Source organism: Urocitellus parryii, chromosome Y, assembly GCF_045843805.1.
Source record: "Urocitellus parryii isolate mUroPar1 chromosome Y, mUroPar1.hap1, whole genome shotgun sequence".
Classification (NCBI taxonomy): domain Eukaryota; kingdom Metazoa; phylum Chordata; class Mammalia; order Rodentia; family Sciuridae; genus Urocitellus; species Urocitellus parryii.
The window spans coordinates 4224626-4247281 of NC_135548.1; the positions used below are offsets into that span (position 1 = coordinate 4224626).

At 35.5% G+C, this 22656-nt stretch overlaps 2 protein-coding genes across 2 annotated transcripts in view; one reads left to right on the forward strand and one right to left on the reverse strand.

Moving 5' to 3' along the window:
- Positions 1 to 11912, reverse strand: part of LOC113176014 (eukaryotic translation initiation factor 2 subunit 3, X-linked-like) — a 94801-nt gene extending 82889 nt beyond the window's left edge. The window contains 1 exon segment of the mRNA XM_077794245.1: positions 11740 to 11912. Within this exon segment, the coding sequence (XP_077650371.1) occupies positions 11740 to 11912 (173 nt within the window).
- The window catches only part of LOC113176020 (eukaryotic translation initiation factor 1A, X-chromosomal-like), a 118890-nt gene that overhangs the window by 54858 nt on the left and 41376 nt on the right, over positions 1 to 22656 (forward strand). Inside the window, exon 3 of the mRNA XM_026380412.2 lies at positions 6811 to 6880. The gene's annotated coding sequence lies outside the window, so the exon portion shown is untranslated. The remainder of the gene's footprint in view (positions 1 to 6810; positions 6881 to 22656) is intronic.

The following is a 22656-nucleotide window of genomic DNA, read 5'->3' on the forward strand; positions in this document are numbered from 1 at the left end:
AGATTAGTGTTCTATCTTAGCTGTAGGTAGTAAAGATTTCTCAAATTCCATAACCTCTTTATATTATTGTTTTCTCTGTCAAGAAGAACATTTTTAGTCCTATTTATTGATTCTTGATTTTACTTTCACACTGTTGGAGTTTTTAGTCCTCGTTCCCTCCCTGACCTTCAGGAGAGATAGGGAAAACATGCCCTGGCCAGGACAAGCCAAGAAAGGAGAGGGCCGACTAACTGCCAGCATGTAGCTCTCCCTCACCTGAGGACAATCAGATGTGTCAGGGAGGCCAGTCAAAACAGGAGCTCGGTTATTGAGGAAGCACACACAGCTAACATAAGGAAAAGTAGCCAATCAGAATAAAGATCAGCAGGGTGGGGAGGGTTCACGTGTACACCCATCCTACAGACAATAATGGGTGACATGAGCTGTCCACGAGGGCAGAAGGATTCTGAGCCTATCCTAGAGATGGTTCAATTTTTCATCACAACCCACAGCAATGCCTTCTGGCTGATCACCAGGTGCCATCTTAGCCACATGGGCAGCCCCAAGACTGGGAAATGGTAGTAGCCAGCAAGTTAGGTTTCCTCTTTTCTGATGCAACATGTCCTGTTGAGAGCCACAGCCAAAGGGGCCCAGCAAACTTCCAGCTGCCAGCAAACTTCCAGCTGCCAGCTGATGATTGGCTCACAGTGGCCCCAGCAACATCTAGCTGATTGGCTCCTCTGCGGTGATGTTCATTGGGCTGTTTCCCTGCCCTTCAGACTGCCAGCTGATGATTGGCTCACAGCGGCCCCAGCAACATCCAGCTGATTGGCTCCTCTGCGGTGATGTTCATTGGGCTGTTTCCCTGCCCTTCAGACTGCCAGCTGATGATTGGCTCACAGCGGCCCCAGCAACATCTAGTTGATTGGCTCCTCCATGGAGCTTCTCATTGGGCTGCCCTGCCCTTTCAGACCACGGAGCTGCTCATTGGGGGACTTCTTTGGCTCCGCCCATGCGACCCAGCCAATCGGCCTCAAGAGCAGGAGGATGTGGGAGGTGGTGAGGTTTGTGTGGGGGAGAGGCTTGTGGAAGCCGGTGGTGGCAGTTGGGCTCTGAGGGTTTTTTCCTGAGGAGCTGTTTTGTTTGGCGTTTGTAGTTCTAAAAATAAAGTTAGTTTCTTTTGACAAGTGGCTCCTGAATTGTGCCCAGCCAGACTGCGGCAATGTCCCACATGCTACATCATGCCTTACACACACTTGAGGAGTTTTGTTAAGGAATTCATGTCTTAGGCCCTCATGGTAAAGATTTGGGATTACTTTATTATCTATTAGGTCATGGTCTGTTTTAGTGCCTAAATGTTTGATCCACTTTGATTTAAATTTTATGCAAGATAAGGGATAGGGGTTTAATTTTATTTTGTTACACTTGAATTTTCCATTTTCTCAGCATCATTTGTTGAAGACACTATTTTTTCTCAAGATAATGGTTTTGGTGTGTTTTTCTAGTATGAGATAACTGTATTTGTGTGGGTTTGTCTTTATTTTTTCTATTCCATAACATTGGTTTATTTGTCTGTTTTTGTGCCAATACTATGCAGATAAATTTTATTATTATATTTTTATTTCTATAAAGAGTGTCATAGGGATTTTAATGGGAATTGCATTAAATTTGTATACCACTTTGGATAGTATGGCAATTTTGACAATATTAATTGTGCTTATCAAAGAGTATGAGAGTTCTTTCTATCTTCTCAGGTCTTCTTCATTAAAAAAAAATGTTTTATAACTTTCATTGCAGAGAACTTTCATCTTTTTTATTAGATTGATTCCAATTTTTTTGTTTGACTTATGAGTATGATTCTGCTACTTTGCTGAATTCATTTGTTAGTTCTAGAAGCTTTCTGGTGAAATTTTTCTGGATCTTCTATATATAGAATCATGTCATCAGGAAATAGTGATAATTTGAGATCTTCATCCCATATTTGTATATGTTTGTTATATTTCTTCTCTTTAATTTCTCTAATTAGAAGTTTCAGAACTATGTGGTAATAGAGGGTATTCTTGCCTTGCTTCAATTCCTAGAGGAAATGTTTTTAATTTTTCTCCATTTGAATTATGTTGGCTCTGGGTTTAGCATACACAGCTTTTATGATGTTGAGGTATGTTCCTGCTATCCCTAGTTTTTCTAGGATTTTGAACATGTAGGGGTGCTGTATTTTGTCACATGCTTTTTCTGCATCTATTGAGATTACCATATAAATCTTGTCTGTAAGTGTACTGATATGATGATTCGTGTTCATATATTTCTGTAATTGAACCATCCTTGCATCTCTAGGATGAACCCCACTCAAACATGGTGCACTATCTTTTAATATGTTTTTGTATGGGATTTTGCCATATTTTATTGAGAATTTTTGCCTTCCTATTCATCAGGGATATTAGTCTGAAGTTTTATTTCCTTGAGGTGTCTTTGTGTGGTTTTGGTATCAAAAGGGTGATAGTAGCTTCATAAAATAAGTATGGACAAGTGGGTGGGTTTTTTCTGTTTTATGAAATACTTGGAGAACTTTTGAGTTTTTTTTTTTTAAGTTCTTGTAAAACTCAGCAAAGAGTCCACCTATCCTAGGCTTTTCTTGGTTGGTAGGCATCTTTGATATTATCTTCTATTTTATTGTTTGAAATTGAACTGTTTAAATAATGTATGTCCTCCTGATTTAGATTTGATAGATCATAAGTCTCTAGAAATTTGATGATTTCTTAAAGATCTTCTATTTAATGAAATATAAGTTTTCAAAATAGTTTCTAGTTATCTTTTGTATTTCAGTAGGGTTCATTTTGATATTTATCATCATACATTTTAGTAATGTAAGCTTTCTTTCTATCTCTTCATCTGTGTAACACTTCATCTGCATCTGCATCTTCTTTTAAGAAATGTCTGTTCAGAATTTTTTTGATCAAGTTGTTTTACTTAGTATTAAGTATTAGGAGTTGTTTTATATATTGTGATGCTAATTTCCTGTTGAAAGAATAGCTGATAGAATTTTTCTCCAAATCTGTACATTATTTATTCACATTATCTTTCTCTTTGTCATAAACAGTGTCTTAAATTTAAAAACCTCTCATATACTTGATTTTATATCTTGAATTCAAAGGTCTATTAAGGTTTCTGTACAGGCATATAGCAGTGTTTACCTTATGTTACTTCAAGTGGTTTTAATATTTTTAGTTTAATTCCCAGGTCTCTGTTTAAGTTGCTTTTTATTTAGAGAGAAAGAGAGCGAGTTTCATTATGCTACCAATACATATCAGTTTTTGCAGAACTATTTGTTTAAAAGGCTAGTGTTCTCCATGATGTATTTTTCTCAAGATCAAGTAATTTTAGTTAAGTAAATTTTTGTGTCTTCTACTCTAAAGTTTGTCATTTTTCTTTTAATGTCAATATTATTATTTTTGTTTTTTATAGTTCTATAGTATAATTTGAAATCAGGAATTCTGATGTCTTCAGCATTGCTCTTCTTAACTTGCATTGCTTTGTTTACTCTGGGTCTTCTATTTTTCCAAATGGATTTTAGTACTTTTTATATACTCATGTAAAGATCTTCTATTTAATTTTTTTTTAAAATAAATGACAGTGTAATGAGTTATAATTCTTATTACATAAATACCACAGCTATTTATATCTCTGGTTGTATATAAAGTATGTTGATACCAATTCATGTCTTCATATTTGTACTTTGGGTAATGATGTCCATCATATTTCATCATCCTTGCTAACCCCCTGCCTCCTCCCTACCCTCCCAACCCTCTGCCCTATCTAGGGTTTGTCTATTTCTCCCATGCTCCCCCCTGCCTACCCCACTATGAGTCAGCCTCCTTATGTCAGAGAAAACGTTTGGCATTTGTTTTTTTGGGGGGATTGGGTGATTTCACAATGCATTATCTTCTCCAATGCAATCCATTTATCTGCAAATGCCATAATTTTATTCTCTTTTATTGCTGAGTAATATTTCATTGTGTATATATGCCACATTTTTGATCCATTTGTTTACTGAAGGGCATCTAGATTTGCTCCACAGTTTAGCTATTGTGTGAATTGTGCTGATATAAACATGGATGTGGCTGAGTCCCTGTAATATGCTGTTTTTAAGTCCTTTAGGTATATTTCGAGAAGAGGGAGAGCTGGGTCAAATGGTAATTTCATTCTCAGTATTCCAAAGTCTCAATACTGATTTCTATATTGGCTGCACCAATTTGCAGTTCCACCAGCAATGCATGAGTGTACCTTTTTTCCCCACATCCTCACCAATACTTATTGTTGTTCGTATGCATAATAGCAGCTATTCTAACTGCAGTGAGATGATATCTTAGAGAAGTTTATTTGCATTTATCTAATTGTTAGTAATGATAAACAATTTTCCTTATATTTATTGATTGATTGTATATTCTTTTCTAGGGATTAGTACTCTGATGTGTGAGAGGTAAAAATTTGTTCCCAGGATGTAGGCTCTCTATTCACCTCACAGATTGTTTCTTTTGCTGAGAAGAAACATTTTATCTTGAATCCATCCCATTTATTGTTTCTTAGTTTTAATTCTTGTGACAGATTGTCGAGATTAGGGCCTATTTTTCTTCCATTAGACTCAGAGTCTCTGGTCTAGCCCAAGATCTTTGATCCACTTTGAGTTTTGTGCATGGTGAGAGTTAGGGGTTTAATAACATTTTGTTGCATATGGATTTCCAGTTTTCCCAGAACCATTTTTAAAAGAGGCTATCTTTTCTCCAATGCATGTTCTTAGCACCTTTGTCTAATATGATTCTAATTTTATAGATTAGTCTCTGTGTCTTCTAGTCTGTACCACTCGTCTACCAGTCTGTTTCAATGCCAATACCATGATGTTTTTGTTACTATTGCTCTGAAGTAAAATTTAAGGTCTGGTATAGTGATGCCACCTGCTTCACTTTTCCTGCTAAAGATTGCTTCAACTATTATGGGTCTCTTATTATTTCAGATAAATTTCATTATTGTTTTTTGTATGTCTATGAGAAATGCCAGTAGGATTTTGATAATATTAATTCTGCCTATCCAAGAAGAATAGATCTCTCCATCTTCTAAGATCTTCTTTGATTTCTTTTTTAGGCTCCTATAGTTTTCATTTTATACATTTTTTACCTCTTTCATTAACTTAGATCCCAAATTTTATTGGGTTGGAGGCTATTGTAAATGGATTAGTTTTATCATTTATTTCTTAGAGGATTTGTCACTGATATACTGAAATGGCTTTGATTTATTGGTGTTGATTTTATATCTTGCTACTTTGCTGAATTCATTTACTAGTTCTAGAAGTTTTCTGGTGGAGCTTTTTGGGCCTTCTAGGTAAAGAATCATATCATCAGCAAATAGTGCTAATTTAAGTTCTTTACCTATACATATCCTTTTAATTTTTTTCATCTGTCTAATTGTTCTGGCCAGTGGTTCCAGAACTGTTAAATAGAAGTGGTGAAATAGGGCATCCCTGTCTTGTTTCAGTTTTTAGAGGATTGCCTTTTATTTTTCTCCATTTAAAATGTTGGACCTGAGGCTTCTCATAGACAGCTTTCAGTATATAGAGATATGTTCCTGTTACTCCTAATTTTTCTAGTGTTTTGAACATAAAAGAGTGCTGTATTTTGTCAAATGACTTTTCTGCATCTATTGAGACAATAATATGATTTTTTAAATTTTGAGTCTATTGATTGTCATTCCTTTTGTTGAACCAACCTTGCATTCTTGGGATCAATCCCACTTGATCATCGTGCATGATCTTTTTTATATGTTTTTATATTTGATTTGCCAGAATTTTATTGAGAATTTTTTTGCATTTTGTTCACTAGAGTTAAGGTTTTAAAGTTTTCTTTCTTGATATGTCTTTGCCTGGTTTTGGTGTCAGAGTAATATTGGCCTCATAGAATGAGTTTGGAAGTTCTGTCTCTTTCTGTATTTCCTGAAATAAATTGAAGAGTATTGGTAATAGTTCTTTTGTAAAGATATTGTAGAATTCATCTGTGTATTCACCTGCTCCTGGGCTTTTCTTTGTTTGTAGGCTTCTGGAAATGTCTTCTATTTCATCATTTCATATTGGTCTTAATTTGTGTATATCTTTAATTTGTGTATATCTTCCTAATTCTACTAGGCAAATCACATGACTTAGCAAATTTGTCAATGCCTTCAATGTCTTCTGTTTTTATTGTTGTATGAGTTTTCAAAATAATTTCTAATTATCCTCCGTATTCCTGTAGTGTCTGTTGTGATATTAACTTTTTCATCACATATGCTGATAATTTGAGTTTTCTCTCTCCTCTTCATTAGCATAGCTAAAAGTCTGTTGATTTTGTTTATTTTTTTAAAAGAACCATTTTTTTGTCTTGTCAAATTTTTCAATTGTTTCTTTTGTTTCAATTTCATTAAGTTTACCTCTAATTTTAATTATTTCTTGCCTTATAATTTGATGCTGTTTTGTTCTTTTATTTGTTGACTTTTTCTTCTTTTAAGGAATAAACTACATGTAATGAATTTTCCCCTTAGTACTGCTTTCATAGTGTCCCAGAGAGTTTGATATGTTGTGTCTATGTCCTCATTTACTTCTAAGAATCTCTTAATCTCCTCCTTGATGTTTTCTGTAACCCATTGCTCATTCATTAGCATATTATTTAGTCTCCAGATGTTGAAGTGGATTTAATTTTTTTTTAATTTTATCATTGAGTTCTAATTTTATTTTATTATAATCTGATAAAATGCATGATAGTTTCTCTACTGTTTTGTATTTGCTAAGAGTTTCTTTTTCATCTATTTTAGAGAAGGATGCATGTGCTGCTGAGAAGAAAGGGTATATATTTGATACATGTTGGAATATTTTACATGTCAGGTAAGTCTAAATTATTGATTGTTTTATTGAGTTCTATAGATTCTTTATTTAATTTTTGTTTGGAAGATGTATCCAGTGGTGAGAAAAGTGTGTTAAAGTCACCCAAGATTATTGTATTGTGGTCAATTTGACTGTTAAACTTGAGTAGAATTTGTTTGATGAACATAGCTGTCCCATTGTTTGGGACATATATGTTTATGACTGTTGTGTCTTGTTGGCTTATGATTCCCTTGAGCAGTAGTAATGTCCATCTTTATCCCTTTTGATCAACTTTGGGTTGTAGTCTACTTAATTTGATATGAGGATGAAAACCCCTGCTTGCTTCTGCAAACTGTGTGAGTGGTATGATTTTTCCCAACATTCACCTTCAGTCTGTTTGTGTCTTTTCCTATCAGATGAGTCTCCTGGAGGCAATATATTATGTTGGTCTTTTTTGTTGTTGTTTGTTTTTTAATCCAGTCTGTTATTCTTATGTTTTTTGATTGGTAAGTTTAAGTCATTAACATTCAGGTTTATTATTGAGACATGATTTCTATTTCCAGCGATATTTGTTTATTTTTGTTACTTAACTTGACTTAATTTTCTTCTTTGATTAGTTTTGTTTGTTTTTTTTTTAGAATACTACCACCCTCTGCTAATTTTCTTTCTTTCTTTCTTTCTTTCTTTCTTTCTTTCTTTCTTTCTTTCTTTCCTTCCTTCCTTCTTTCCTCCCCCCCCCCTCTCTCTCCTTTCTTTCTTTTCTCCTCTCCATGGAATATTTTGCCATGAATATTTTGTAGTTCCAGTTTTCTAGTTACAAATTATTTTGTTTATATGGAAACTTTTATTTCATCTTCAAGTCTAAAGCTTCATTTTGCTGTATAAAAATTCTTGGTTGGTGCCCATTTTCTTTCAGAGCTTTATAAATATGTTGTTCCAGGATCTTCTAGCTTTCAGGGCCTATGTTGAAAAATATGCCATTATTCTACTTGTTTTTCTTTATATGTAATCTGATTTTTTTCTCTCATTGGTTTTATAATTTTCTTCTTTTTCTGTATGTTGGGCATTTTTATTTTAATGTGTCTTTGTGCAATTTTGTTGTGATTTTTTTACATTTGATATTTTGTAGGCTTCTTGACTTTAGATTTCCAATTCATTCCTCATTGTTGGAAATTTTTCTGATAGTATTTTATTGAATATTTATTCATTTGGTTTGGACTTCTGTTTTCCTCTATTCCAGTAACTCTTAAATTTGGTCTCTATATGCTATTCCATAATGTTCTACTCTTGGTTTCTTACCATTATTACTGTGTGGTCTATGTTCTATTCAAGATTATATATTTTACCTTCATTATCAGATGTCCTGTCTTTCAAGTAGTCTACTGTCTTGTTGATGCTTTCATTTGAGCTTTTAATTTGGTTTATTTTTTTTCATGTCAAGAATTTCTGTTTTTGTTTTGTTGTTTAGAATCTCTATCTTCCTGTTGAGATGATCTTTTGCTTCCTTCATTTGTTTACATAGCTCCTTGTTGAAGTGATCTTTTACTGCCTGTATTTTCTCTCTTATATCTCCTTGAGTTCACAGAACTTTTTAACCATGTATATCCTAAACTCTTTCTCTATCATTTTTTTTTTCCTCTGTGGCTGCCAATGAGTCTAATGATGTGATTTCTTGATTTTATATTTTTATTTTTTTCTGATATGGGAATAAATCTCTCTCTCTCTCTCTCTCTCTCTCTCTCTCTCTCTCTCCCCTCCCCCCTTAGTGTATTGAAGGGTTTATCAGCCCTGTTTCCTCTTGAAAATAACCAACAATTTTTGCATTGATCCCTTATATTAATTTCCAATTTTATTAATTTGGTCTTAATCTTAATTATTTTCTGACTTTTACTGATTTTGTAATTAGTTTGTGACTGCTTTTCTATAGCATTGAGTAATAACATTAGAGTATTTATTTGGAATCTATCCTGTTTTAAAATCTAAATAATCTTCTCCATCACCTGAGGATCCAATGTTGCCTAGTCTCTCAGGTTCAGTATCAAAATTCAACCATTTTTTCATATTCATGGCAAGCTTATATCTCTTAGATGTTTCTGAAATAATCTGCTCCAGAAAGGAGGAACAGAAGCCTAGTGGGTTTCCCCATCCTGTATTTCTGTGGATCTGTGTCCACATTTAATTTTCTCCTTATCTCTTGGGGGAAACTATGTCTAACAGGCTTGTATTTTTTACCAAGCTTGGTTTGTCAGGAATTTGTTCTCCTAGCTGCTGGTTCCCATGCCAAGGCTGAAAAATGGTTCTTTCCTCTGTTCTCTTTGGGAAGTTGGAAGAAATTTAGCTTCTTTTCTGCCTGATTATATTATGCAGCATGCCTTTCAAGTTAAGCAATGTCTTTCATCTCTGATCTCTTCATAATCAGTTACATCTCAAGATTCCTAGAAATGTGGTTCCTTTAATTGCTTCATCTGTCCACTTAATTAATTGGGAGCACCACTACAGCAGGTGCCAGCAGGATGGAAGAGGTGCTGGTTTTTTTCTCTTTATTTTAATATACCCAACCTTTTCAGTTTCTGATCTGCTTTTCCTGTTTATAATTAATTTTCTGTAAAATCTCTCCCTTTTTGTTTTACCCACCTTTCTGAGAAGCTGCCTTTCTGCTTTCTTAGTTTTATATCATGGACCAGCCAGGAAAGTGACCTTCTATATACAGCCACCTGCCTGTAAATCTCATTTTTATTATTAAAATCCTGTATATGGGGTCCAATAAAATTTTTTCACCCACATAATAAATTTTATATATAATAGACTAATTATGACAATAATTGCCTTAATATTAAAATAAGCTTCCTTTAAAAATTTTTGTCATTGTAAATATTTTTGTCAATACAGGCTATTTTGTCATATTATACATATATGCAGTATAATTTATACTGATTAGGATCCCATTTTTGATTGTACATTATATGGAGTATATACACTGGTGGTGTATATATGAACATTAAAAAGTTATATCAGATTCTATTGTCTTTCCTCTTTCCAATCTCCCTCCAGTTTCTTTATTCTGTTTTTGTATAGTTCACTGTAAAACACAAAAGAAAATCAGCTCTGACTCACAACATTTGTGGGATGATCATAAGCAGCCATTTTCTTTACATCTCAAAAATGATTTTTTTTTATAAATTTAAATATCTAAAAAAAAAAGAAAAGAAGAAAAAGAAAATAAATCCTCTGCTAAAACTATTTGTATTTTGTAGAGTAATTTATTTTCTCAAATCACAACACCAGAATTGATTAGAAGGCATGATTGAGAAATGGATTGAATATGGAATTTGTAGTATAGTCATTTCATCTTTTTCTGTTTGCTCCAAAGCAAAATGCCATGTAGAACTGCACTGAACAATTCACTTACAATATTTTGTTTCAATAAAAGAAATATTATCTACAAAGAAAATTTAAAAGGGGGCTGGGGTTATGGCTCAACGGTAGAACATTTTCCTCACATGTGCAAGGCACTGGGTTTGATCCTCCCACCACATATAAATAAATAAAATAAAGTTATAAAAAAATAAAGAAAGAAAAGTAAAGAAAAATATCTTCAGGAAAAACTAAAAAATCCAGTATGATTTTTAGGCCCATGGATCAATTACACATTATTTGAACATTTTTAGGTTTTCAGAGTACTAACATGTCTTTATCTGTTCCCTTTTTAAAAATCAAACCTTTATAAATTATGCAAAGTTGATATTACTCTGTCTTGAATATAAGTAAATACAAAATAAAACATTTGATGTTAAAGAGAATGTAAACTTATACAATTAAAGTTATTTTATATATTATACCAGTCATGTAACAGAGAATACTAACTTGCCCAGAAATGTTATTTTTTAAATTTAGGGGAATGTATAAAGTAAGGTAAAAAAGCAAAATATAGGCACAACTCCAAATCCACTGATATTTTTGTCACAAACATGAATTCACTTAACATGGGTTAAAAGTATTAAATAAAAACAAAAAATCACCTGAACAGCACATGTACAGGATTTTCTCTTGTCATCGTATTCTTAAGAGTAGAATATGACAGCTGCTTACATAGCATGCACATTATATTAGGAATTTTAAATATTTAACAGATCAATAAAAAGCCCATGAAAAGGTACATCACATTTCTCATGACTAAACACTCAAGATCACTCTGGGGGAACTGGGATACATGAAATAACCACACAAGAGGCAGATATACCTTTTTTCAGGGAGTCCTGTGATGGCTCCTCTGATCTTAACAGTCCACAAAAAGAGAGAACATGAACCCAAGCTAAACCCTTTTATGGAGGAGAAGCCATTCAAATGAGGCAAGGGATCAGGTTTCAGGGGGTTGAGTTTAGCTTCTTGATGACTGCTGTAAGCAGGTTGACTGACATCTAGGAAGGCCACACCCAAAAGCAGAGTAAAATAAAGGGACACACAAAGAACGTTTTCATGGAACATTCTATCCCAAAGAGAGAAAAGGGGTAGTATCACAAAGGAACAGGTGAGCATAGCTCAATACATGGGGTGACATGTGTATGTCTGAAAATTCATCCTCAACCTCTGGGACAAGGGCAATGTCCAGGTCATTACAAGATATAGTGACAGTCAAAACCTCTTCAGCTCAAGGAAGGAGAATGCAAATCATTCAGACTGACCCCCACAAAGGTACATATAATATATCAAAATACTATATTTGATTTTTATATACAGTTAAGTATCCATGAATTTTGATATTTGGCAACCATTCCCCACTTAACACTGAGGGATAATTATGTAATTTTAAAATGAATAAAAAATGGGTCACCCAAAGTCTTTTCACCAGTTGCAGCTGCCAGCCTCATCAATGTAATCACCCAAAGGTTTGTTCTTTGGCTGCCAGTAACCCAAGTTTTTCCTCTGGGTGCTTCTCAGCAACCACTGCCAACCTACCACTGATCTGCACACAAGCCACCACTACCTCTGCAACTGCCACCAAGAGGTCTGCTGCCAGATGTCTGTGGGTTAGATTATTCACAGCTACCTTCATTTTTGGCTGTCAGCCAATGCCTGGGTGGCCAGAGTGCCAGCCAGTTTGTCTCCACAATTTCAAGACACAGCTGCCTCTGTTCTGGAGACAATGGTGGGGACCTGGAAATCCAGTGCATTTAGGTTAGGCTCTGTCTGTAGTCTTCCTGTAGGGCTTGAAAATGACCACTATCCTGGAGGTTCTTCTCTGGGTCACTCCTCTATGGATGTGTGAGTGCATCCATTGTGGTCTCTATGTAGTGAATAGCATTGAGATCTTGGGACTGCAACATGGTTGATTATGAAGTATCTGAAATCCAGATCTGTGGGATAGTGGCCAGGTGTGCTTGGGCCCAACTTGGTCTGGATGTCTTGTGAAAAGTTAGGAAAAAATGACAACAAAAAAATCTTTGAATGCAGACTAATATTTCAATTAAATTTCTTCTTATTTTTCTTCTTTAGCATCTCTACCATATTTGAATTTGGGTATTTTTTAATGCATCATTTTTTTGAGAACTGTGATAGATAAGTGTTATTTTTTGTTTTTCTTTGTATATATTTTTAAGTCTTGCTAGTCTGTTTTCCTGGATTCCAATTCTATGTTTTCTTCTGCTTGTAGACAATCTCCATCAATTTTTTTCTCCTCTCTTTCTATAGATTTTTACTCTGGCTTCTTATTCTTACCTCATGAACATCATATTCTATGCTTTTTGGCTCTCTGTTTTCCAGAGAGGAGGTCCACAGAACAGGGTAGTAGAGGAGAGAATGGCTGCAGAGTTTCTAATCAAGATCTCCAGAGAACAAGCTGAAAGCAGGTCTAATTTTGTTGCACAGTTATCACATATATACATACTCAGGCAGTAGCTAAGAATATTATAGGCAGCCACCAATACTATTTCCATCAACTGTCCTTGCAGTGACCAAAAGAGAAGAGGGTCATGGAGCAAGCGCAGGCACTGCAACACATGGCCACATACCCAGGTCTGTGGTCTTCCACTCACCTGCCTATCACAAGGGAAGTGGCCTGTCACTCAGAAGCTCTTAGCATTTGCCATTTATGCAATACTTCATGAACTTGTCCCCACATCTTCTCCCTCTGACTGTGCTTCAAAGACTTCAGCCAGTACTGTTGTTTTTCATTCAGTGACCTTTACATGGTTTCATAAGAATCTTAACACATAAGAAAAAAAAATCACTATTATAAACAGTAGGTCCAGGATAATAGCATTATAAGAATTAGGTAATTTGGTTATCAGATTTTTCCTATGTTTAATTAATCCCTGGAAGAAAGAAGAGATTGTCAAAATAGACACTTAGTCTCATTGATTCTGATAATTGCCTTAATAAAATTATGCATAGTAATAACATAGTTAGTATCCTAAGGACCATTAATATACTGAGAAAAATTGGAGAAGGGAAAGGTAATATCTTGAGATACAGCATATTGGGTGACAAAACAAGTGAGCCTTTTCAACATAAACAGAATATCTAGTTGTTCCCACTGAAGGTCTAGTTCTTGATGAATGAATAAAATAGTGGCTCAGGACAGTTTATTTAAGTCATTTTTTTTTGCCTTTAATTTATTTTATTTAATTTTTTTACCATACGATTTATTTTTATATTTTTAGTCATACATGACATCAGAATGTACTTTGATATATAATACATACATGAAATGTACATACATTAATCATATTGTCTATTTTATTCTGCTGCCCTTCCTATCCTCCCTACTCCTCCCCTCCTCTCCCATCCTTTCTCTCTATCCAGTCTAATGTGACACACTTTTTTTTCTTTTTCTCATCACAACATCATATATGTATTCTGTATAACAATGAGGTTCTCCTCCCATCTTCTGTGCAACTCCCCTTCTTCCTCTTTTTCCCCTCCCACCTCTCTTCCCTATTTAGTGGCAGTCTTCTCATGCTCTTCCTCCCTATCCCATTTTGAGTCACCCCCCTTATATCAGAGAAGACATTTGGCATTTGTATTTAGGGATTGGCTAACTTCACTTAGCATAATCTGCTTTAATGCCATCCATTTGCCTGCAAATGCCATGGTCTTGTTATTTTTTAGTGTTGAGTAATATTCCATTGTGTATAATGCCACATTTAAGAATTAATCCATTCTTCTATTGAAAGGCATATAGGTTGGTTTCACATTCTAGCTATTGTGAATTGTGTTGCTATAAACATTGATGTGGCTGTGTCCCTGTAGTATGCTCTTTTTAGGTCTTTTGGGTGTAGTCTGAGAAGGGGAATAGCTGGGTCAAATGTTGGTTCCATTCCCAGCTTTCCAAGGAATCTCCATATTGCTTTCCAAATTGGCTGCACCAACTTGCAGTCCCACCAGCAATGTATGAGTGTACATTTTCCCCAACATCCTTGCCAGCACTTATTGTTGTTTGACTTCATAATGTTTGCCATTCTTACTGGAATGAGGTGGTATTTTAGAGTAGTTTTAATCTGCATTTCTCTGATTGCTAGAGATGGTGAGCATTTTTTCATGTATTTGTTGATTGATTGTATATCCTCTTCTGAGAAGTTTCTTTTCAAGTCGGCCCATTTGTTGATTGGGTTATTTGCTTTTTTGTTGTTTAACTTTTTGAGTCCTTTGTATACTCTAGAAATTAGAGCTCTACCTGATGTTTGAGGAGTAAAAATTTGTTCCCAGGATGTAGGCTGCCTATTCACCTCACATCTTATTGCTCTTGCTGAGAAAAAAAAAACTTTTTAGTTTGAATTCATCCCATTTGTTGATTCTTGGTTTTAACTCTTGTGCTATAGGTGTCTTATTAAGAAATTTGGGGCCTGCCCCCACTTGATGAAGATTAGGGCCAACTTTATCTTCTATTAGACACAGAGTCTCTGGTCTGATTCCTAGCTCCTTGATCCATTTTGAGTTGACTTTTGTGCATGGTGAGAGAAAGGGATTCAATTTAATTTTGTTGCATATGGATTTCCAGTTCTCCCAGCACCTTTTGTTGAAGATGCTATCCTTTCTCCATTGCATGGTTTTAGCACCTTTGTCTAATATGAGGTAGTTGTAATTTTGTGGATTTGTCTCTGTGTCCTCTATTTTGTACCATTGGTCTACCAGCCTGTTTTGATGCCAGTACCATGCTGTTTTATTACTATTGCTCTATAATATAGTTTAAAATCTGGAATTGTGATACCACCAATTTCACTCTTCCTGCTTAGAATTACTTTAGCTATTATGGGTCTCTTATTTTTCCAGATGAATTTCATGATTGCGTTTTCTATTTCTGCAAGGAATGTCATTGGGATTTTGATGGGAATTGCATTGAATCTGTAAAGTGCTTTTGGTAATATGGCCATCTTAATAATATTAATTTTACCAATCCATGAGCAAGGTAAATCCTTCCATCTTTTAAGGTTTTCTTCTATTTCTCTCTTCAGAGTTCTGTAGTTTTCATTGTATAGCTCTTTCACCTCTTTTTTTAAGTTGATTCCCAGGTATTTTATTTATTTTATTTTTTTGAGGATATTGTGAATGAGTAGTTGTCCTAATTTCCATTTCAGAGAATTTGTCACTGATATACAGGAATGCCTTTGATTTATTGGTATTGATTTTATATCCTGCCTCTTTGCTGAACTCATTTACTAGTTCTAGAAGTTTCTTGTTTGAATTTTTTGGGTCTGCTAGGTATAGGATCATGTCATCAGAAAATAGTGCTAATTTAAGTTCTTCTTTTCCTATATTTATGCCTTAATTTCTTTTATCTGTCTAATTGCTCTGGTAGTGTTTCAAGAACTATGTTGAATAGAATTGGTGAGAGAGGGCATCCCTGTCTTGTTCCAGATTTTAAAGAAAATGCCTTCAATTATTCTCCATTTAGAATGATGCTGACCTGAGGCTTAGCGTATATAGCTTTTACCATGTTGAGGTAAGTTCCTGTTATCCCTAATTTTTCTAGACTTTTGAACATAAAGGGATGTATTTTGTCGAATGCTTTTTCAGCATCTATCAAGATGATCATATGGTTCTTATCTTTAAGTCTATTGATGTGGTGAATTACATTTATTAATTTCCATATATTGAAATATGAATGAATCCCAGTTGGTCATGGTGCACGATCTTTTTAATACATTTTTATTCGATTTGCCAGAATTTTATTGAGGATTTTTGCATCTAAATTCATTAGGGATATTGGTTTGAAGTTTTCTTTCTTTGAAGCATTTTTATCTGGTTTTGGAATCAGAGTGATGTTGGTCTCATAGAATGAATTTGGAAGTATTCCCTCTTTTTCTATCTCCTGAAATAGATTGTAGAGTATTGGTATTAGTTCTTCTTTAGAGTTCTTGTAACACTCTGCTGTACATCCATCTGATCCTGGGCTTTTCTTTTTCTTTTTTTCTTTTTTCTTTTTTTTTTTTTTGTGATGGCTTCTTCTAATTCCTTACTTGATATTGGTCTGTTTAGGTTATTTATATCATCCTGATTCAATCTGGGTAGCTCATATGCCTTAAGGAATTTATCATGCCTTCAGTATCCTCTATTTTATTACAGTATAGGGTTTCAAAATAATTTTTAATTATCTTCTGTATTTCTGAAGTGTCTGTTGTGATGTTGCCTTTTTTTCATCAAGTAAGCTAGTAATTTGAGTTCTCTCTCTTCTTCTCTTTGTTAGTGTGGCTAGTGGTCTATCAATCTTATTTATTTTTTCAAAGAATCAACTTTTAGTTTTGACAACTTTTTGATTGTTTCTTTTGTTTTGATTTCATTGATTTCAGCTCTAATTTTAATTATTTCTTTCCTTCTACTGTGTTTGCTGCTGATTTGTTCTTCTTTTTCTAAGGTTTTGAGGAGTACTTTGAGGTCATTTATTTGTTGGCTTTTCCTTCTTTTAAGGAATGAACTCCATGAAATGAATTTTCCTCTTAGTACTGCTTTCATAGTGTCCCAGAGATTTTGATATGTTGTGTCTGAGTTTTAATTTACCTCTAAGAATTTTTTAACTTCCTCTTTGATGTCTTCTGTAACCCTTTGTTCATTCAGTAGCATATTGGTTATTCTCCCATGTGATGTAGGTTTTTTTCTTTCTTATTTTATTATTGATTTCCAATTTCATTGTATTATAATCAGATAAAATGCATGGTAGTGTCTCTACTTCTTTGTATTTGCTAAGATTTTTCCTGTGACATAATATATGGTCTATTTTTGAGGAGGATCCATGTGCTGCTGAGAAGAAAATGTATCCACTTGATGTTGGGTGGTTTATTCTGTATATGTCATTTAAGTCTAAGTTATTATTGTATTATTGAGCTCTATGGTTTCTTTATTCAACTTTTTTTTTGGAAGATCTGTCTAGTGATGAGGGAGGTGTGTTAAAATCTCCATTGATTATTGTGTTTTGGTCTATTTGACTTTTGAACTTCAGAAGAATTTGTTTGATGAACATAGCTTCACCATTGTTTGGGACATATATTATATTAATGATCATAAGACTTATGATGTATGGTTCCCTTGAGCAGTATGTAGTTTCCTTGTTTATCTCTTTTGATTAACTTTGGCTTGAAGTCTATTTTATTTGATACAAGTATGGACACCCCTGCTTGCTTCCAAGGTCCATATGAGTGGTTTGATTTTTCCCAACCTTTCACCTTCAGTCTGTGTATGTCTTTTCCTATCAGATGAGTCTCCTGTAGGCAGCATATTGTTGGATCTTTTTTGTAATCCAGTCTACTAGCCTATGTCTTTTGATTGGTGCATTTAAGTCATTAACATTTAGGGTTACTATTGAGATATGGTTTGTACTTCCAGCCATATTTGTTACTTAACATGATTTGTTTTTCCTCTATGATTAGTTTTTCCTTTATTGTACTACCTCCTGCTGTTGATTTTCATTGTTATTTTTCATTTCCTCTTCCTTTAATGTTTTGCCAAGGATGTTTTGAAGAGCTGGTTTTCTAGCTAAAAATTCTTTTAACTTTTGTTTATCATGGAAGATTTTTATTTCATCTTCAATCCTGAAGCTTAATTTGGCTGGATACATGATTCTTGGTTGGAACCCTTTTTCCTTCAGCGTTTGAAATATGTTGTTCCAGAATCTCTGTTTCAGAGTCTGTGTTGAAAGATCAGACATTATCCTGATTGATTTACCCCTAAATGTAATCTGCTTCCTCTCTCTTGTGGCTTTTAAGATTCTCTCCTCATTCTATATGTTGGTCATCTTTATTATTGTGTGTCTTGATGTGGATCTTTTATGATTTTATACATTAGATGTCCTGTAGACTTCTAGTATTTGGATTTCTTTTTTATTCTTTAAGTCTGGGAAGTTTTCTAGTATTATTTCATTGAATATATTGCTCATTCCTTTGGTTTGGATCTCTATACCCTCTTGTATTCCAATAACTCTTAAGTTTGGTCTCTTTATGTTGTCCCATGATTCTTGGATGTTCTGCTCATAATTTCTTAACATTCTTGCTGAGCTGTCTATGTTCTTTTCAAGTTGAAAAACTTTGTCTTTGTTGTCTGATATTCTATCTTCTAAGTGTTCTACTCTGCCTGTAATACTCTTATTTGAGTTTTTAATTTGGTTTATTGTTTCCTGCATTTCCAGGATTTCTGTTTTTTGTTTTTTGTTTTTTTAATATACACTATCTCCCTGAAGAATTCATCTTTTGCTTCTTGGATTTTTTTATGTAATTCATTGTCAAAGTGATCTTTCATTGTCTGAATGAAATTATTTAACTAATAATTGAAACCAATTATTATATATTAGTTAAATATATAGTCATTAGTTTTATATTTGGTGGCATTAGAAAACTGAATTTCAGATGAAGCATGTTATACTTAGAGGGAAAGAAGTGAGGGTATGAAGTTAAACTAACTTAGCCACATTGGGGAAATCTAACTAATAGACTGAAAATTTATGGAAGAATGTATAGACTCAATCTCCTATCTATATTTAGATAGTTACCCTATGTATATATAGTAAAAGTTAGGGGATTGAAAGTGGGATAGAAGGAATACAAATGAAGAAAAGAAAAATAAATAACAAGGAAGAAAAGAGTAAAAAGGAAGAAGGAAAAAGAAAGTAAGAAAGAAATAAGGAAAAAATGGGGAGAAGGTGGGGTATATGCAATTCCTCTATATTATATTATTTTGGTGATTCAGTTCTTCATGCACAGTTCTTGGTTTCTCATATGTTGAGGTTGTGAAAGAGAGAACAAAAGACAGAAAGACAAAAAAATAGTCTCTCAGAATTCTATTTTCCTTTCTTCCAGTAGGTGGCATTGTCTATTCCTAGCTTGAGCCTCTGTGTTTAGGGTGGTGTATATAGCCAGAGTAAAAGGATATGAGTTTCCACCTGTATCCTCCCTACTCTAGCCTCTGAGGTAGAAACCATGTGCCTGTACAGTTGTTTTGCATTGATAGCTACACCCCCTAAAAGCTTGTGGGAAATATTTTGAGTTATCAAAGCTAAGGTTGGGGGAGTTTGAAACCGGGTACCTGGATCAGTGGCAGAACTGTGCTGGTAGCCACGCCCCCTTTGATGGGTTTTCAGGGTTGATGGACTTCCTCCTCCGGTCTGGCCTGGCCTGGTGCAGGGCTTCCTCCTCTGGTCTGGCTTGTTGCTGGGCTTCCTCCTCTGGTCTGGTCTCATTTAAGTCATTTTCAATGACAAATTCTTCTGCAATGGCAATATGACAAATTGTTCACAATCTGAGCTGTCTACATACTATGAGTGAGCAAAACAGCAGCAGTGGCTGTGGTGGCAATGGCAGCTACCAGGGCAATAATTCTAGTGATGATGAAGCTAATTGCAGGCCCTGTCAGGTGCAAGATCTCATTCAGAAGATTCTCCATATCCATGTGCCATGGATTGCTCCACACTCTGGACAGGTTTACTGGAAGCCAGATTGCTGGGGTACTGTGAGGATAAATATATGCTTAGCTTTCATAGCAGGGGTTAGAAAATTTGTGAGCCAGGAAGATGTATTGACTGTATAAAGGATCTCTGTATGAATGATATTTATGTCATCAGTATCATTGATTATTAGCATGACAAAAGGTGGCATAACACAAGCTCATGCATAGTATCACAAATATCACAAATGTCCCAAATGTCACAAATGAAAAATAATGGTCAGGGTCTGAACTCAATACAGTATGAAACCAGCAACAGAAATTTCAAGAATTATGGGATAACATGAAAAGACCAAATGTAAGTTGTTGGGATAGATGAAAGAGTGGTGATACAAACCAAAAGAATGAACAGGTTTTTTTGAATGACTGGCAACAGAAAGATTTCCAAATTTAAGAATAAAATTGAAAATCAAACAAAAGATTCTTATAGGACCCAAATGAAAAAAAAATGAGAGCACACCCACACCAAGAAGTATTGTAATGACAATGAGAATAAGAATAAAATTTTAAAAGTGGTGTGAGAAAAAAATCAAATTACCTATAAGAGGAAATCATTTGGATCTCAGCTGATTTCTCATCCCAGACATTCAATGCTAGAAGGTGTAGAAATGTATTTCTAGCTCTAAAGGAAAATGGATGTGGAGACCAACCACACCAGCTTACATGGGATCTAGGATCTCAGTAAGCCTGGTTTACCCCTCCTCCAGTGGGGCAGACACTGCCAAGCATAGCTTTTGGCACAGAACTGCCCCTTCCTACCAGCAGACTACCACAAAGAGTCAAGCCCAATGGCTGAGATCTACCCACACTTTCCTCTGAAGGGCCCAGATGGACAGCAGGTTGGGTCCACTCATTTCCTGGTGTGGCAGACAACCAGAGAGTAGCCTCTGGTGCAGGACCACCCCTTCTGACCAGTGCACTACCATGAGAGCCTAGATTAAGCCCAGAAAGCTCACAACAGCCCACTTGTGAACCAGGATTTCAGGAGGTCTAGTTCATCCTACCCTTATTGGGGCAAACACTGCCAGAGCCTAGCCTTTCACACAGGATTACCCCTTCCTACAAGCAGACTACCATGGGAGGTCAAGCCCATTGGCCTAGATCCACCCACTCCAACTTACTCAGGTCTCAGACACAGGATGCATTATCCACTGAGGGACACAAGCAGGGTCTGGAAGACCAACATCAAGGTGAGGTACAGACAATCTGCACAGATACTACAAGAATATAGGGAAGAAAGTGTAATATCTTAGACCCACACTGCAAGAAAGGAAGACACATAAACAACATGAAAAAACAAGGGAAGAAAGTGCTCCCAAACAAACCAGGACACAATAATAACAGAACTTATGAATAGTGAAGTTGATGACATGTCAGAGAAGGAGTTCAGAAGCTTCATAATTCAAATGGTCTGTGAATTAAAGAATGACCTCAATGAGCAAATACAAGCAAAAATTGATCACTCCAACAATGAGATCAGAGAGCAAATACAGTAGGAAAAGATTAGTTCAAAAGAGAAGTATAAACTCTGAAAAAAATTCAGAAATTCTTGAAATGAAGGATACAATAAATCATATAAAAATCAATAGAAAACATAACCAAAATACTAAATCACTTAGAAGAAAGAATGTCAGAATATGAAGACAAAGTATACAGTATGGAAAATAAAGTTCAGACATTCCCATTCTCAGTAGCATAATTCATGAAAAGTACATGGTTTCACTAATGTTGGGGATGTGATGGAGGGAGAAAAGAGAGAGAAAATTTAAAAAATATCAAAAGAAGATACAAGGTTTATTTTTGTTGGAGATCTGTATCTTTCCTGCTTCCCTTCTCATCCAATAGGTATGGTTGCCTGTTGACTGGTATCTCCACCCTCAGGATGGTCAAGGTTATTATGGTGGGAGGGTTGGTCTTGGGGGCTGAGCTCCTGGAGGTGGAGTAAACACTTGCCCTTCCCCTATGGATCTCCTTTGGGTCCCACTCTTGTGATGTGGGCGCTTGGTCTTATCTCCTTATATTGCCAGTAGACCTCACAATTCCTGGTCTCTAATTTAGTCTCTAAACTCTATCTCAGTCTCTAAACTCCTTCCTTTTATACTTCCCAATCAAAAATCTTTATTTCTGTAGGTCTTGTAGGCTTTGCTCTGAGGGTTGCATAATAGTCACTATTTTTGTATTGGACTGTTCAGGACCAGGTTTGGGGGGGCAACATACTGGCTGCATAGCTGCAAGTATTGTGCTAGGTTAGTGGCTGCCAGGGAGAGGGGGTAGTTGAGTACTATAGATAATTCTAAGCCCCAGCCAGTGTCCCAAGTTAGGACAAACATGGCAACAATAGTGTCCCAAGATGGAAGCAGCTGCTTTCACTGATGAATGCTTCTCTAAAATAGATCATATACTATGTCAGGTCAGGTAGGGCTGGGCTGTGGCACTGGGCTGTGTATTCAGAGATGCAGCTCTGTGGCATGCAATTTTCTGGCTGGTGGCTGTTACCAGAACCTGTGCTGTGTCTCCAGGTGCAGGCTACTGTGCATAGGAAACTTTAACAGTGGTTACAGTGTCCAAATATGAAGGCTACTCAGAGAGACCCATATTGGTAGATGGAGGTCCTCATGGGAGTGGGGCTGGAGGTTTTGTGCATGGACAGTGGCCAGGTATCCTATGTGAGAGCAGCAACTGGGATTTCTGTGCAAGTGGACTGCCAGGAGTCCTTCCCACGTGCTCATGCCAGTGGTCCTTCTTGTGCACCTCTGTGGGTGAGTGACCAAGTCCTGCACTGATGCTGAGGCCTGGAGGCCTCTGCAGGTACAGAAGTGGTGATTTGTGCGTGGAAGCAACTGTTGAGGATCCTCTAATAACTTACAGAGAAA